This window comes from Sapajus apella, unplaced genomic scaffold (assembly GCF_009761245.1).
Source record: "Sapajus apella isolate SASKATOON/1434 unplaced genomic scaffold, GSC_monkey_1.0 scaffold13, whole genome shotgun sequence".
Taxonomy (NCBI): Eukaryota; Metazoa; Chordata; class Mammalia; order Primates; family Cebidae; genus Sapajus; species Sapajus apella.
The window spans coordinates 34819363-34836694 of record NW_022436953.1 but is presented as its reverse complement, the minus strand read 5'-3'; the positions used below and the strand labels follow the sequence as shown (position 1 = coordinate 34836694).

Sequence of the window (17332 nt, the reverse complement as noted above, 5' to 3'; positions counted from 1 at the left end):
TGGCCACAAGTCTCTGAAGAATCTCAGTTTAATTACCTTCATAATACTCTTAGTTGACTCCCTAGTAGAATAAGTTCCTTTTTTCATTCTGGCATACACATTCTCTTTTTTATTGTAATCCTTATGTGTATTGTACTTGGCACAATTTTTACTTTTTGAGACGGAGTCTTGCTGTGGACAGGCTGGTGCGACCTTGGCTCACTGCAACCTCTACCTCCTGGATTCAAGCGATTCTCATGCCTCAGCCTACTGGGTAGCTGAAATTACAGGCACCCATCACCATCCTCAGCTAAATTTTTTAATATTTTTAATAGAGACGGGGTTTCACCATGTTGGCCAGGATAATCTCGATCTCCTGACCTCATCTGCCTGCCTCAGCCTCCCAAAGTGTGCACTTGGTAACATTTTTGTTTTAATAGAGATGGAATCTTTCCGTGTTGGCCAGGTTGGTCTTGAACTCTCAGGCTCAAGTGATCCTACTGCCTTGGCTTCCCCCAAATGCTGGAATTAAAGCAAGAGGTACTGCCTGGCCAGCATTATAGTTCTACTACTGAAAATATTAATGCTGTGTATCTCTGGCTGTTTTCCTTTTATTTTGAGACCGTTGCTCAGGCCGGAGTGCAGTGGCCCGATCATGGCTCACTGTAGCCTCCACCTCCTGGGCTCAAGCGATCCTCCCACAGCAGGTACCACGACACCCAGATTTTTTTTTTTTTTTAGTAGTGAAGGGGTCTCGCCATGTTGCCGAGACTAGTCTCCAAGTCCTGGGCTAAAGCGATCCTCCTGCCTCGGCCTCCCCAGGTGCTGGGATGAAAGGCCTGTTTCCCACGCTGGCCTCTGGATGTGTTTTGCTTCTGAGAAAACCAAAATCATGGCAGTTCAAATACCCGAGACGATTCAACGGGCAAGAGCTGCGATGAAATCCACGCAGGGCGGAGGTCTGGTTTCGCAGCTCGGTGCCCGGTTCCGTTTCTGAGCACCTGACGCCCGCGGTTCGCTGGTGGGGCGCCTCCTTCCCCGCAGGGCCCGACGCGGCTGCCTGGGAAGGAGTGTTTCTGGGGCGCAACGTGACACTTGGATTCGGATCATCAATGCTTCCGAGAAGACAGGCTCTTGAAAAAGAGCGGGAAACGAGACGTTCCTCTGCAGAGCGCGCGTGTCCCCCGGGCCCGAGGCCGCCAGGCCGGCTCCCCAAGCCTGGCACGCACCGCCCGGCGCCACTGCGCCCCGAGACCCGCGGAGGCCCGGCCCGCCCCGGGGCCCCGTCCCTGGAAACCCCTCGCCGCGTCTCCCCCGGGCGGATCTTCCGCCCCACTGGAGCCTCCGCTGCCTCTTGTAAGCGGACGCCCCCAGACACAAGGGGCCCCGCTGTTCAAGCAGGCGCGCCCCGGCCGGGCGGGCAGAGACCCGGGGGCGCGGCCTGGACCGCGGCCCGGTTCCGAGACGCTCGGCCCCGGCCCACGGCCCCACGCGCCGCCCCGGAACCGCAGCAGCTGCGCCCCCGCACGTCCTCACGCCCCCCGCACAGACGCCGCTCTCCCCGCGCCTCAGTTTCCCCAGACGCCGGCCGGAGAGACCCGCCCCGCCCCGAAGCGTGGCGGCAGCGCCGCCGTGCAGCCAGTGCCTACCGCGACCGCCGGTCCCACCGCCCCTGTAAAAGAAGACCCGGCCCACCGCCTGCCACGGCGGCGACCCCGCAGCCCCCTCGTCACGCGGCCCGGCCGGGCTACCCCAGGCGGCCTCGCGCGCCCCCGCGTCCGCGCGCCCTGCGCCCCGCCCTCTCCGCCTGCGGCCCGCGCACCGCGGTCCCCGCCCCTCGCCCGGCCCAGGACCCGCCCCGCGCACGCGCCACACGTGCCGCACGCACCGCACGCCCCTGCGCACGCGCAGGCCCCGCGCCGCGGCCAATGGGCGTCGCGGCCGCAGATCCGCCCGGCCCCGCCCCACCGGTGAGCTCCTGTGGCCGCGCGGCGGGGCTCGGCTCAGTCACCGAGCGCGGGGCCGGGGCGTTCCCGTTCCCGCTTTCCCAGCGCCCGCCGCCTGCGAGCACCCCGCACCCCGCACCCCGCACCCGCAGCCCGCACCCCGCACCCGCAGCCCGGCGCGGACTCTGATCGCCGCAGCCGCCCGCCGGCGTCATGTCGCAGACCGGAGCGCCGGGGATGCAGGAGGAGAGCCTGCAGGGTGAGGCCGGGGAGGCCGCGCGGGAGCCGGGGGGCCGGGGGAAGCCTGGAGGAAGGCCAGGGGAGCCTCGGGGGCCCGAGGGGAGGACGGGGGCGCCGAGGGGAGGTTGGGGGGTAGGCCGGGGCGCGCCGAGGGGAGGCCGAGAGGAGGCCTGGGGCATGCCCTCCCGTGCCCCGCGTCCGGCGGGCGTGCGGGGCCCGGGGCGTGGGGACCCCGCGTTGCTGCTCGGGGTTCGCGGCCTCGCCGCTCGGGCGACCCGGGTCGCACCGCGCGGGAAAGCCCCGATCTCCAGCTCCGCGGTCGCGGGAACCCCACCTGGAGGTGGGTCTGCGTCTCCCAGCTGGGCCGCGTTGCCCTCCGCGGCCTGCGGTTCAGCCCAGCGTTGGTTTTATTTATTTACTTTCGGGACGGAGTGTCGCTCTGTGGCCCAGGCTGGAGCGCGGGGGCGCGACCTCGGCTCACTGCAACCTTCGCCCCCGGGGTTCGAGCGACTCCCCTGCCTCAGCCTCCCGAGTGTCTGGGACCACAGGCGCCCACCACCACGCCCGGCTAATTTTTGGCATGTTGAGCAGACGAGGTTTCACCTTATTAGTCGGGATGGTCACGATCTTCTGGCCTGGTGATCCACCCGCCTCGGCCTCCCAAAGCGCTAGGATTACAGGCGTGACCCACCACGCCCGCCCTAGCATTGGTTTTAATGAGTAAACACCAAGGCGCGGCAAGTGGACTTTTAAGTGCTTTAATTTTGTTACTACTGCTCAAGTCCGTGGTGACTGTTAGGATTTCCTGAAGTTAAATGGGTGGGGGTTACAGCCTTTTTAGATTATGGCATTAAATGGACTTGTTCCGATTCTCCTAGAGGATCCTTCCAAAACAAAGCTTTAAATGACCTACGGGTTAAAAATCACAAAAGGACGCCGCCTTTAGAGCACCCAGTCGTTACAGCCTGCTTAATGCCGGCCCGGCCCGGCCCGTAGAGGCCTGCTGTGTGCCCTTGGCTAGATTCACAGTACCACCGGTTCACGCAGCGGGAATCGCAGGCCCCGGGGGCAGGACCTGGCCCGCGCACAGCCAGGTGGCATGGAGACCCTCCCCACCCGGTGAATCCGCGTGCAGAGCCCAGACGAGCCTTTGCTCAGGGAAGCGGGCCCAGAAGCTGCCTTCCCAGGGTCCCTAGGGCCCAGGCCTCGGAGGAGGGACCTGGTGGCAGCTGACCTTTGTGTTCTCTGAAGCCAGAGTTTACAAAGCAAAATGAGCAAGTAAATAAGCTTGGGAAAGGACTGCTGAAACCTCTGCCAGTGAACTTTTAATCTTCATGAACAGTTTTGAGAATCAGGTATTTACATAGAGTTGCTAACTTTATTACAAAAACAAGATTTTACTAGGCAGAACTTAGTTTCCATAATATTATTCAATAATTTATGTATGTTTGAACACTACCATATTAAAAAAAATTTTTTTTTTTTTAAGAGATGAAATCTCACTATGTTGCCCGGGCTTGTCTGAACTGGGCTCAAGTGATCCTCCCGCCTCGGCCTAGAACCGTATTTTTTAAAATCCTGAAATTTTGGATTTTTCCTCATGATAATTAAACATTGGCTAATTACTATTTTGAAATAGATTAAGGGGTGTTTTCCTGTCTTTTGTCATAAAATAAAATCCAAGAGATGTTTCCTTTGCCGTAAAATCACCCTTTTTCCGGTTGTGAAGCTGAGTTACCAATAACATGGTATGTTTGTTTGTCTGGCTGGGATCTGGGCACTGGGAGGTGGAGGGGGCTCTGGAGGGGCTTGTTCCTCTCCAGTCTGTAACTTAAGTAGGCTGCTGAGTCATTGGCAGTGCAAGACGGCCAGCGCTGGAGTTAGATTTTTGTTTTTCTGTTTTGTTTATTCTGCAATAAGATACTTAACGCGTGGGGTGGAACCCAGGTTGGCGATTCCTTGGGCCGTCCTGGGTGTCTGCGCGGCAGAATGGGGCCACCGTGGGATCCGCGTGGGCGGGGTCGGCGGGTCCCGCGGGCTCCAGCCGCCTTCAAATCCTGCGCGGAGCTGTGGCTCAGGCAGCAGTCACCCCTGTCTGGTCTGATTTATCTGCTTCTTGTTTACCTCGGAGCAGAGAAGCGTGGGAGCCCTGTGGCCAGACCCACAGATGGAGGCAGCAAACGCTCTCTGCTTGTACCCTCTGGGGCCAGCGGCTTTCCCTGAGGAGCTAACAGCAGATGGGCTGGTTCTGTCCCTTCTATCTCTTGATGATTTTAGCTAAAGTTGTTGACTAGCAAGATGCTCATATGTGTTCTTTTTACTCCCTACTCCGTTGCCAAGGCTGGTAGCACAATCACTGGAGCTCACTGCAGCCTTAAACTTGGCCGTTTTCCCCTAGACATGCCACTGCTACAATGCAGGAGCGGTAGGATTCTGTGATGAGGCCGCCAGGGTTGTGGGGTGGGGGCATCCCTTCCGAAGGACGCACTGTCTTCGGGAGGGCATCAGTTCAGTAAAGCGTTTGCCCATTCACTCTGGAGCGGCTGTGTTTAATGATCCAGGCCCTTACTTCTTCACCCACTGCTGTGTGTGCACTGGCAGATGGTTCTCTTATCAGAAGCAACTCACCATGGGCAGAGCTATTTCGGAGGGGAATTGTAGCATTGTGCAGTTTTAGACCTGAAGGGGTTGCATACATCTAGATTCTCATCCAAGACGATGGTCACAGTGAGGTTCTAGAGGTGGAGTGAAAAATAATGCCAGCAACAGTTAAGGAAAAGCCAAGGACTCTGCATGAAGCACCAGAGGGATGGAGCCCAGATTGCCTGAGGCTGATGCTTAGCCACGGTCCTCCGGCCTGGCGGGAGGAAGGTCGAGCCCTGTCAGCAGCCAGGGACCTGATTTACCTGCCAGGCTGACTTGAGGCTTGAAGTCTTTTGCCAGGGAAGTCTCTTTTGTTCCTCTCCCCACTAACCTGCGAAGCTTTTAAAGGTAAAAACAACAGCACTTTCCTTTTTTTTTTTTTAATTTTGAGATGGAGTGTTCACTCTGTCTCCCAGGCTGAAGTGCAGTGGCATGATCTCTGCTCACTGCAACCTCCCGGGTTCAAGTGATTCTCCTGCCTCAGCCTCCCAAGTAGCTGGGACTACAGGTGCGTGCTACCACACCTGGCTAAGTTTTTGTATGTTTAGTAGAGATGGGATTTCACCATGTTAGCCAGGATGGTCTCGGATCTCCTGACCTCATGATCCTCTGCCTCCCAAAGTGCTGGAATAGCCATGGAGCCTGGCCCATAAAACAGCAATTTCTTAGAGCCCACTTCCCCTGGGGAAGAAGCCCTTTATATGGTTTTGGGAGTGCCAGTTCCCTCTGGAGTTGACAGCTTCTCTGCTTCGGGCTTTTTTTTCTGGGATGCTGCCTCCCTCTCCTCTGACATTTATCCAAGAGCTTTCAGTGTATTTGCCTGAATTCCACCCTAGCATCCCAAATAGTCACTTCCAGAGTGGGCTGCGGCTGGGCTTTTGGAGAACAATGAAAAAACAGCACAGGTGGTTCTCCCTTCATAGTCAGAGTTGAGACTGTCACCCAGATTAGGGCAGAGGATGGCCTTGAGGACTGGCCCTGTGTTTACTCCAGGTGGGGCTCCTGGCTGCAGCCGGCGAATCCATGTTGAGTGCAGCTAGGGAGTTTGCCCTGGGACATACAGAGGGCAGTGAATCTAAGGGATTCCCTGGAGTCTGTCACTATAGAGAGAACTGCTTTGGGCACCTAGAGAAGCTGGACGTCAGATGACTTAAACCACAAAGTTAGAGTAAGCAATGGATTAAGAACTCTTGTTGGATTGTATTATGTCTCTGAGGCAGACCTATCAGCTTCCTTTTTGTAATGTGATGTAAATATTTATAGTCTAGGCTTTTCAAAATCTCATCTGCCTTGCTAGGAGGGAGGTAAGATTAACTCCCTGTGTGTCTTGTTAGCAGTGGAAGCTGTGAGGGGGGAGGAACATAAGGAGAGGAATGGGAATGAGATTAGGGATGGGGCTTTCGACTGGGCGTGGTGGCTCACACCTGTAATCATGGCACTTTGGGAGGCCAGGGCGGAGGATCACCTGAGGTCAGGAGTTCCAGACCAGCCTGGCCAACATGGTGAGACCCTGTTTGTACTAAAAATACAAAAATTAGCTGGGCGTGGTGGTGGGTGCCTGTACTCCCAGCTACTTGGGAGGCTGAGGCTGGAGAACTGCCTGAACCCAGGAGGCAGAGGTTGCTGTGAGCCAAGACCAGGCTGTGGTACTGCAGCCTGGGTGACAAGAAAAACTCTGTCTCAAAAATAAAAGGAATGAGGGCTTTTCTTGCATCAGCAACAGCAGCACCTTTTTTTATGGGGCCTGATTTTACTACAGTTATTTGAAGTAAAGTACTTGAGATTATGAGCAAGTTTTCTTTTTTCTTTTTGAGACAGTCTCTACACTGCTGGAGCGCAGTGTGGCACCATCTTGGCCCACTTCAGCCTCCACCTCCTGGGTTCAAGTGATTCTCCTGCCTGAGCCTCCTGAGTAGTTCGGATTACAGGCATGTGCCACCATGCGTGGCTCGTTTTTTGTATTTTTAGTAGACGGGGTTTTGCTGTGGTAGCCAGCATGGTCTTGATCTCATGATCCGCCTGCCTCAGCCTCCCAAAGTGCTGGGATTATAGGCGTGAGCCACCGCGCCCTGCCGTGAGCAAGTTTTTAAAGATCATTAAGCAACCTTAATCCCCATCTTTGTTTGAAAAGGTGAATGATGAGATTAGAGAATTGTAACATTTGAGTAGATTCACAGTGTACTCTGCTCTCCAGGAAGTGCCTTTCCTACCTGGCTGCTGTAGGTAGATAATAAAACTCCTCTCGCTTGGTAAATAATTCCTAGGAATACAGCTTTTGGGCCCAAAGCCACTAGCCACGGACAGTGTGGAATGGTTTTTTTCCTTGTCTCCAGGATGCGTAGGACTCTGGGGCGATTTTTTAAAAGCACTGCTTTGGTTTGAATGTGTCCCCTCCCATGTTGCCAGTGGGATGATAGTAAAGGTGGGCTTTTAAGAGGTGCTTAGGCCACGGGGGCTCCTCTCTTGTGAACGGGATAGCGCTCTAAGGGGCTGGATGGAGGGAGGTGGGTGCCTCTTTGCCCTCATTGAAGGGATGGGGCAGGAGGCCCTTACCTGATACCAGTTGCTGTTGCCTTGACCTTGAACTTCCCAGCCTTCAGAACGGAGATCAATTTCTGTTTGTAAATCACTTAGACTGGGATTCTGTTACAGTGGCATAGACAGATGAAGACAGAGATACACTGTCTCCAAGTCATCTTCCTCTCAGTGTGGTCTTCACTTTTCCCCTGTAAGATCAATGTAGTATATGTTTATCCTTGACCCTAGTTTCTGATGCAGAGCACCTAACCCCCTGGGACTTCCTGAGCAGTAAGATTTTTTTTTTTTTTTTAAGACAAAGTTTCACTCTTGTTGCCCAGGCTGGAGTTTAGTGGTATGATCTCAGCTCACTGCAACCTCCACCTCCCAGGTTCAAGGGGTTCTCCTGCCTCAGCTTCCTGGGTAGCTGGGATTACAGGTGTGCACCACCACGCCCAGCTAATTTTTGTATTTTTAGTAGAGAAGTTGGTCAGGCTGGTCTTGAACTCCAGGCCTCAGGTGATCCATCTGCCTTGGCCTCCCAAAGTGTTGGGATTACAGGCATGCACCACTGCACCTGGCAAGTGTCTTAAGCACGTTTGTTGAGAAAGCAGAGGAGTAAAAGGGTGGCGACTCCACAGGCAGAGCAGCCTAGCCAGTATTTGTTATTCATAAAGCCACCTTATTAGCAGCGTGCTCCAGAAGTGCTCCTTGCTTAGCCATTTTTAGTGTAAGTTGTAAGGAGCCCCTTCAGAATAGCTGTCAATCAGGTGGCTCAAGGGCAGCCCTCGGATAGTTAATTGAGGTAGAAAGTCCCAGGGTCACCCCTCCTAGGAGGAGAGGACTGGAGATGGAGTTGTAGACATTCTGGAGCCATATGAGGTGCGGAGAGCGTGGTTAGGGTTGGGACATGTGGAGCGGCTGAGGGTCTGGTCGTGAAGAGCATAGTTAGGGTTAGTTTTGGGTTAGAGTTAGGGTTTGCTGGGACATTTAGGGTTAGGGTAAGGTTAGGTGGGGTTGGGGTAAGGTTAGGGTTGGGTTTAGGGCTTAGGGTTTGGACATTTGGGGTAGCTGGGGTTCTGGTCTGTATGTCATTTCCATTTGGCTGCTCCAGAGTTATTGTTTCCGGTAAATTGATAAATGTAAGTAAAGTGTTTTTCTGGATTCTGTGGGTTGTAGCAAATTGTTGAAACTGAGGGGGTGTGTGGGATCCCCTGAGTAGAGGGGACGGGTAGATTTGTGGGTAACCTGGACACCCCATTTTCAGCTTGCATTCTGTGGGAACAGTTTTGTAGGACTGAGCCTTTAATCTCATGGGTTCTGACACTAACTCTAGGTAGATAGAATGGAATTGAACTGTTGGACACCCCAGTGGTGGTGGTGACTGGTACCACATTTGATGTTAAGAGTGGCATCGTGGAAGAGACACCACACCTTGAAGTTCCATTTGTGTTCCATGTCGTAAGATGAATAACACTTTACCTTAGCCAAGTAAATTGAAGCAGGCCCAGAATCTGAGTGCTGTAGATTGAGCCTAGAAAAACAGCTGGCCAAAGCAGAGGCTGTGGTGCTGTTCTCTGAGGATCACAGGCCATTGCCAGCCAGCCGCATGTCATCATGAACCCCAGAGAGGGAAGGAGGGCTAGTGAACATCAGAGTATCTGGAAATACTAGTGAGATGAGCAGTTTCAGGAATGGTGTGATGTGTACATCTCTGATGGCACTGTGTAGCCTCTGCCAGAGTGTGGGGCCAAGTAGCCTGGGCCCTTCTCCAGTGGGCTCCAAGACAGACCCAGGCCTGCCTTTGTATTAGCGATGTACTTCGTGTGGGCCAGGACCTGAGGCAACGTGAGAGGCCAAAGAGAAGGATCATGCATTCATTTGAAAATCCGGGATCATTTGTTAGCAGCTTACTGGGAGGCTGTTGATGGTGTAAGTTGCAGATCCACATTTCCCTCCTGGGCCTTCGCTTTGCTTTTTTTCTGGTTAATATGAAATACACTCTGCAACAAGTGGCGTATTGAGGCTGGGCCAGGCCTCTTTCAGGAGATGCCTAGTTAGTGCATGGAAAGCTGTGCACCTGCCTTTGCTTCCAGAGAACGTGATGGATTCACAGGCTACTCCCTTCCCCCAGTGGCATGGTGTCATGTAGTGCTGTGTTGGTTTAAGGACAGTCAGCAGCTCACGGTGATTATTCTACTTAATAAAATTATAGTGACTGCAAAATGAGATCGTTCCATTGTTCTCGCATGTAAGTTTCTCAGGCTTTCGTGGTCTGCCTGCACGTTCCTCCTCCGGCACTCCACCCTCCATATGCTACCAGAGGAGGCTTTTAGCAGAGTTGCTTTAAATAAATAAACCTATGGCACAAAGTAGAAAAACTGTCCTGGGCGCAGAAATAGACCTGTGCATATATGCACGCTTGATTTCTGACAAAGGAAGCAGCCCAGAGCAGGGGTGAGGCAGGAGCTGTCTGCAGTAAGTGGGGCATTCGTTTCACATCAATGGAAAAATTAATCCATGTAGATTCTCGATCTAAATGTGAATGTCGTAACAGAGCTGTGTGAAAGTCACAGAATAGAATATCTCAGCTCAGGAAGGATTGCTAAATTTGACTGAATTAAAATCTCTAGAACTTGTACATCAGAAGACATGAGAAAAGTATGTGCTGCTGAGTGAAAGTTACTTGCAATGTATTTAAATGAAGAAAAACGTATGTCTAGGATACAGGATTATCCTAGAATTATTGCACTTGAGCCATAATGGGAACAGGAGCAGTGTTCCAGCCTCAGTTTCTATTTATAATGATGACATGGAAAAATACTGCTGGATGCCCACAAATAAGAGAAGCACAGATAATAGAAAAGAATAAAGAGATCTGAAGAACAGTTCAAAAACAATGCTATCCAGATGGCTAGTAAACTGGTAAAAACGTGTTCCACCTCTTTAGAAATGAAATAAATGCAGAGCCACACAATACAAGTAACAGAGGCTGGGCATGGTGGCTCACGCCTGTAATCCCAGCACAATCCGAGCTGGGAGGATCGCTTGGGTCCAGAAGTTCGAGACTAGCCTGGGCAACATAGCGAGACCCCGTCTCTTAAAAAAAAATAGCCACGGGTAGTGGTACATGCCTGTAGTCCCAGTTATTCTGGAGGCATTGGCTAGAGGATGGCCTGAACCCAGGAGTTTGAGATTATAGTGAGCCTTGATTGTGCCACTGCACTCCAGCCTTGACGACAAAGCGAGACCCTGTCTCTAAAAGAAACAAAAAATAGAGATAATTTAAACCTTTGAAAGAAAAATTTAAATCCTTTAAGCTTATGTTGACATTACCTTTTTTTTTTTGACATGGAGTCTCACTCTTCTTGCCCAGGCTGGAGTGCAATGGCGCAATCTCGGCTCACTGCAACCTCCACCTCCTGGATTCAAGCGATTCTCCTGCCTCAGCCTCCTGAGTAGCTGGGATTACAGGCGTGCACCACCACCACACCTGGCTAATTTTGTATTTTTAGTAGAGAAATACAAACCCTGGGGTTTGTCCATGTTGGTCAGGTGGTCTCCAACTGACCTCAGGTGATCCACCTGCCTCAGCCTCCCAAAGTGTTGGGATTACAGGCGTAAGCCACCACACCCCGGCAGGCTGTTTCTTATAAAAAGTTCACTGTAAGAAGTATTCTAATTGGATTCTGGTGACTTGGCACAGTTATTGGACATTGGCTTGGTATAAAGGGACCGTGAGAGATGGACAGATACGTGGTCTCAACCCCAGGGGGCTTCCTTCTGTACCCAGGGAGAGCGTACGTAGACCAGTCACTGCCACGCAGGCGGGCAGAGGGATGCCTTCATCGGGGTTTAAGGGATGGATCCGGGTGTCACCATTGCTACCTCTTGGAGATGGAAGCGCGGGCTGGTTAGATACGACGACCAGATTCCAGAATGCGTAGAAAGTCCAGCTGTGCCCCTTTTTTGTCCCCACCAGGCTCCTGGGTAGAATTGCACTTTAGCAATAATGGGAACGGGAGCAGCGTTCCAGCCTCGGTTTCTATTTATAATGGTGACATGGAAAAAATACTGCTGGATGCCCAGCATGAGTCTGGCCGGAGTAGCTCCAAGAGTTCTCACTGTGACAGGTAGGTACACATCAACAAGTGTATGCATTTCAGTGCCAACGTCTTCAGTAGGTCACAGTCGCAGCTGGAAGTGCCTGTGTCACCTCTAGGCCTGGGCTGCTGCTCCCCTCAGGCCGCGTTCGGGGGTGGCTCCTGCTGCAGTCCGGCCTTATGTAGGGGCCTTGCCCTCTACGGGGAGGAAGTGACCTGGGCCTTAGTCTGTGGGGGCCATGCTCGAGTCAGGAGTGAGCGTGACAGCCACCAACCTCACTCTGAGAAACGCACTCATGCGCCTCAGCGGGGCTGTGGTTACAGGGAGCACTTCCTGGGTAGCAGCGCTTCTGAGTGACTCCAAGGCAGAGAGGCTGACAGTGATCAAAGGTTGCGTGCCCTTGAGAGCTGTGCAGCAGACCATGAAGGTAGCAGATGACAAAGCCAGCCTCTCACCAGCTGTCCCCACCTCTTCTCTGGAAGACTGGCTAGCTGACTCCCGTCATGCTCAGCTGAAAAGGCTGAGGAACGGTTTGGCTGTGGCTGGTGCTGGCTGGAAGGGAAGGTGTGCACGCCAGCTGGCTGGGCCCCTCATCTTGGAGGTGGTTCCCGCCTTGGAGTTTGAGCTTCTGATGATAGAGTGTTCACATGATGTTCTGTTTTTCCATTTTATTCACTTTGCCAAGCCCACCTCGCTCACAGACACCGCAAGATACTAACAGAGCTTCAGAAACAGATACCCACAGCATTGGAGAGAAGAACAGCTCACAGGTAAGCAGGAAGGAGAATGCAGTTTATTTGTGAGCCGTTTGTACAGTAAATGAACAGTTTTAAATGTAATTGAGTATGTCAGAGAAAAGTCGGGCTTTAAGGGTGCCTCCTGCCTTTTTTAAAAAAGCCCGTGGTGGGGACATACACGGCACACGTGCTTGACACAGCTGAGCTGAGGAGGTGCTGAGTGGGACAGGCCGCGTGGACTCCGCCCTGCTCGCCATCAGGGATATGCTGGAAAGGAGGAAGGGCTCCTGGTGTCTGCAGCCTGTAGCGGACGAAGCGACCATTGGAAAAGGGTGGTGCTGGGCCAGCTACTGGCTGGTCTTCCCTCGTGGTTACTAGTTGGACAGAGAGTGGGCTTAATATTTGCATGCTGTGTGCGAGTCAGGACTCAGTCCTGAGCTCACTGCTTGCTGCCTGCGCAGCGTGACATTAGTGGCTAATCAGCCTGGTAATTTCATGTCAGGTCACTTTTCTTCTTTTTAAAGAAACTTTTTGTAGAGACGGGGTCTCCCTGTGTTGCCCAGGCTGGTCGTGAACTACAGGGCTCAAGTGATCCTCCCACAGTACTAGGATTATAGGTGTGAGAGACCTTGTCCAGCCTACGATCACTTTTCTGTTAACCAAGTAATGGGCTTCCCATAGTGTACTGCATTCAGCATTGCTGTGAGGGCAGAAACCCTTCTGAAAGTGAAAGTCTTGGGAGGAAAAAGTGTACCTGGGGCTAGTGCCTTTGTTCACCGTCATTCTCCCTTCCTACCCCTGCCAGATGGGGCTTGAGGTGGGGATCAGTAGCGTCTTGCCAAGTTGTATCTGGCAGTGCCTTGCCTTGTTGCAGATGAGATGCACGATATGTTGTTTTCTTGGGTGTGTGTGGATGGTGAGGACATAAACGATGGGTGTTTTCTGCACTCTGAAAGCTTTGTGAGGAATCCCAGCCTTACAGTCCGGATTAGTAGCTGGCCCTCTGGTGCCAGCATGTTTACATGTCCATTTTTGCCTTTTCCCAACTGCTCATCCCAGAAGCATCTTGTAAACTTGCTCTGCTTCCTCCGACATGTCCCTGTTTGGAGCCATTTTCTTGTTATTACCAGTGCTGCACTCACCACCTTTGCCCTCATGTCACAACTTCCTTAGGACAGTGGTTGCCGCCGTCAGTAACCCCCGAGTCTCAGTGAACCACATGTATTCACGGCCTGGGTGGGACCCGAGAGCGGTGGGCTGTCCCTGGAGGAGACCCTGCCGAGAGCCGGCAGTGCGGTGGCGCTGGTGAAGGCCCCAGCCCCAGGACTCTCCACGGACCACGGTCCATAGCAGCGACATGCGCTGCTGGGCTCCTGAGTCGAGCCTGCAGATCTGAAGCTTGGGCGGGAGGTGGGTGTTTTCCGGTGTAATGTGATAGATTAATCTGCACTTAACATTTACTTTGTCGTAGTCCGAGGAAGATTATATTGAGAGAAGGAAAGAAGTTGAAAGCATCTTGAAGAAAAACTCAGACTGGATATGGGATTGGTCAAGTCGGCCGGAAAATATTCCCCCCAAGTGAGTGTGTTTTTTGTGTCGAGGGGTCTCCCCTTGACAGAGGACACATGAGCTGACATGTTACCTTCCGCCTCAGGGAGTTCCTCTTTAAACACCCGAAGCGCACGGCCACCCTCAGCATGAGGAACACGAGCGTCATGAAGAAAGGGGGCATCTTCTCTGCAGAATTTCTGAAGGTTTTTCTTCCGTCTCTGCTGCTGTCTCATTTGCTGGCCATTGGATTGGGGTAGGTAACGTGACTGTGTGTGACTTCTGCCATGGCATGTTGTGGGGTGATTTATGTAGACGATTTACTGAAGGACAGAGCATCAGTTAAAGCTTGGCGCATTTTCACAAACACTCATGCAGTCCCTGTTCAGGTGAAGAAACCACCAGCCTCCAATGCCCCAGAAGACCCCAGCACAGGCGCCGAGTGCTGTCTGGCTCGGGAAGTCTGCCTGTTGTTCACTTGATAGAACTGGAGTCAAAGCAGGGATTCTTGTGCCTGACTTGTTCATCTTGTGCGTAGTTGAAGGCAGCCTCATTTCTGCGTGGCACTGCGTGGTGCGAATGCACCCAGCTGTCTGCGGTAGAGGAAGGGTCTCAGTGACTTGCTGTATCTCCTCCGGGACAGGACCTGTTCTATTTCACTCTCAGCAATAAAGGAACCAGCGGGTCTCCGATTTTTCTGGCTTAATTGGCTGTCATTGTCCAGGCTGGAGTGCAGTGGCACGATCTCGGTTCACTGCAATCTCTGCTTCCCAGGTTCAAGCGACCCTCCTGCCTCAGCCTCTTGAGGAGCTGGGATTACTGGTGCCTGCCACCACCACGCCTTGCTAATTTTTGTATTTTTAGTAGAGACGAGGTTTTTCCATGTTGCCCAGGCTGATCTCAAACTCAAGTGCTGGGATTACAGGCGTGAGCCACTGCGCCTGGCCTTTTCTGGCTTCTTATACTAACTTTGCAGAAAACACAGAGAGAGGCCAGGCAGGTGCTGCTGTGGATTCTGAAGAGCCAGAGCAGGAAGCCAAAAACTGTTCCTCCTCGGTCTGGTCCCAGCATCTCAGCGTGGGGGAGGGTTCCCACCAGTCCTGACACGCAGTGTTCTGTGGCTGCTGTGTAGTGGACAGACTGGAATGCTCCTGGCCACGTGGCTTGGGTTGGCCCGAGGGCTCACGTCTGGGTGAAAGGAAACAGGATAGAAGCCACTGTTTCCTGGGCCAGGACCTCAGTGCTGCCTGTGTCCCCACCTCGCCATCCACGTGCACGGCTTTCTCCCAGCTCCTGCGCACATTCCCACGTCCACCCTGTCGCCTCTATTTTGGCTGGTGCTTTTGGAGTCAAACCCACAGACTGCATCAGCATCAGCAGGCAGTTTGCTTTCTGGAGCCTTTTCCAGAATTGTCAAGCAGACTCTGGGCGCAAGGCCTAGTAATCCTTTTTTTTTTTTTTTTTTTTTTTTTTTTGAGACGGAGTTTCGCTCTTGTTACCCAGGCTGGAGTGCAATGGCGCGATCTCGGCTCACTGCAACCTCCGCCTCCTGGGTTCAGGCAATTCTCCTGCCTCAGCCTCCTGAGTAGCTGGGATTACAGGCACGCACCACCATGCCCAGCTAATTTTTTGTATTTTTGGTAGAGACGGGGTTTCACCATGTTGACCAGGATGGTCTCGATCTCTTGACCTCGTGATCCACCCGCCTCGGCCTCCCAAAGTGCTGGGATTACAGGCTTGAGCCACCGCGCCCGGCTGTAATCCTCATTTTAAATGCCAGGTTTAGGCCTCCATTTCGGGATGGATTTCTGCAGCCACTGCTTCCCAGCTAGTGACCTTCGTCCTGCCCAGGTTTCCAGAGCCTGATGCTGCCACTGGCGACCCATACCTCAGCGGCTTTCTGGAACCACACGATAAAATCTGCCCCAGAAAGCTGCTGCTGCAGCATGGTCTGTGTCCACAGTACTCACCACTGCCCAGAGGCCAGCCAGCCAGGTTCCTACTCTGCCTTCTTTCCGGGAGGCCCGCCCTCCTCCCTCCCGGAGTGATGCCCACTGGTCAGCCGGAGCGAGCCTCTCTTGCTGAGAAGCCTTTTCTGACACTCCCACTCCCATTTATTAACAGGTGTCATTAACATCTTTAGTTTGGGACATATTGCCCCACCACCAAACCTAAACAAGTAAGGGCAGGGCCTTCAGTCTTCAGCGGTTGGCCTTGGTGAGGCTGGTGGTGGTGAACAGGCAACACCATCTTGCCTGGGGGGGGGGGGGGGGGTGACTTCCGTCAGCACTGAGTTGGATCGAAGCAGAAGCTTTCTGTCTGGAAACGGCATTTCAGTTTGGTGATCCTATGTAATAGTTTGATGTTTTCTAAATTAATACAAAATACATATTGATAAAACACTAGATAAAAAATTATAGATAGATTCATGACAAAATTTTTTATGATGGGTATAAAATCGCCAGTCCCTTGGATAAGCGCTAACCACAGCGAGCTACCGTTTCAGATGACAGTCTCCTGCGAATCACAAGCTACGTTAACTACTGATTCCTTTTTCTGTTAAGGATCTATATTGGAAGGCGTCTGACAACCTCCACCAGCACCTTTTGATGAAGAACTGGAGTCTGGCTTTGCTCGTTAGTGGGATTACTTCTGAGTTTGCAGCGTAGCTCACTGAAGAGCTGTTCAATCCTCGGGCGTGCCACTTGTGTTTATTTGTTCTGTACATGCTGCGTTCCTAATTTAGTAAAACGAAAGAATAGACACTAAAATGTTGATCTATAATTATACCTATGGGATCAATTAATACGCATGTCAGACTGATTACTGTAAAAATTTGGTAGTGAATTTTCATTGGATATTAGATAGAAATTCTGAATATAAATAATTTTAATATACTAGTTATGATGTATGTTGTATTTTAAAAATTATCTGTAACCTTAATTCCGTTAAAGTACTTTATATTTCAAAATAATGAAGAACATTGATAATAAAATCGCTACTTTAAGGGGTTTGTCCCACAATAAATATTGTGGCCTTATGTTATCACACTATTGTAGAAAGTATTTAATTTAAATAGATGCAGGTTGTCTACTAAAGATTATGCGTATCTATGCTAATTGTTTGTAATAAACCAAGATAGAGCTACAGACTCAACTGTAAAGGTCATACGCTAAACTCTTACTTTTGCAGCATAAGGAATGAAGTCCCCGACTGTAAGGTAGTCACCTGGGATGATCAGTTTCTGCCGAAGCACCTGCTCAGTGTCTTTTCCTCTATCATCACTCTGCACTGGTGAATTTAATGCTCTCTGCTCAACTTTTGTGTGCTTTTAAAATCAGCTGTATTCTAAGCAAATCTCTGTCTACTTTAAAAGACTGGAAATGACAAATAATAAACCTTTGCCAAATCCTTCAGATTACTGTATTTACATATGGTTTAAAATCAAACGTCGTAAGAGCTTCTTGATTAAACCAGGACTGGTCCCTACTTTGACATTCTTTATCTTTCCTACAGCAAGCTGCTTAGAAAGGCTGCTGCCTTGATGTTTCACCTTTCCGCGCTTAGTTTGGGTGTTGAATCTAACACTGATTTGTACACATCTTCGTTGATCCTACC

The 17332-nt window shown here is 51.8% G+C and overlaps 1 protein-coding gene and 1 long non-coding RNA gene across 2 annotated transcripts; both read left to right on the top strand.

Annotated features, from left to right (window-relative positions):
* The first annotated feature begins 1978 nt into the window (after positions 1-1978).
* Positions 1979-17130, top strand: BNIP3 (BCL2 interacting protein 3). Its single transcript, XM_032282030.1, has 7 exons — positions 1979-2056; positions 2090-2184; positions 11308-11458; positions 12115-12199; positions 13638-13744; positions 13821-13970; positions 16279-17130. The coding sequence occupies exons 2-7, from the start codon at positions 2139-2141 to the stop codon at positions 16322-16324; spliced, it is 585 nt and encodes a 194-aa protein (XP_032137921.1). The 5' UTR covers positions 1979-2056; positions 2090-2138; the 3' UTR covers positions 16325-17130.
* On the top strand, positions 7838-10216 carry LOC116554158. Its single transcript, XR_004270082.1, has 2 exons — positions 7838-8295; positions 8353-10216. It is a non-coding gene; the product is annotated as an uncharacterized LOC116554158 (long non-coding RNA).
* Positions 17131-17332: the final 202 nt, after the last annotated feature.

Coding starts and splice junctions, on each gene's coding strand:
- BNIP3 (XM_032282030.1), top strand. CDS start 2,139: ATGTCGCAGACCGGAGCGCCGGGGATGCAGGAGGAGAGCCTGCAGG. Junction 2,185..11,307: donor GCAGGAGGAGAGCCTGCAGG/GTGAGGCCGGGG, acceptor TGTCCCCACCAG/GCTCCTGGGTAGAATTGCAC. Junction 11,459..12,114: donor AAGAGTTCTCACTGTGACAG/GTAGGTACACAT, acceptor CACTTTGCCAAG/CCCACCTCGCTCACAGACAC.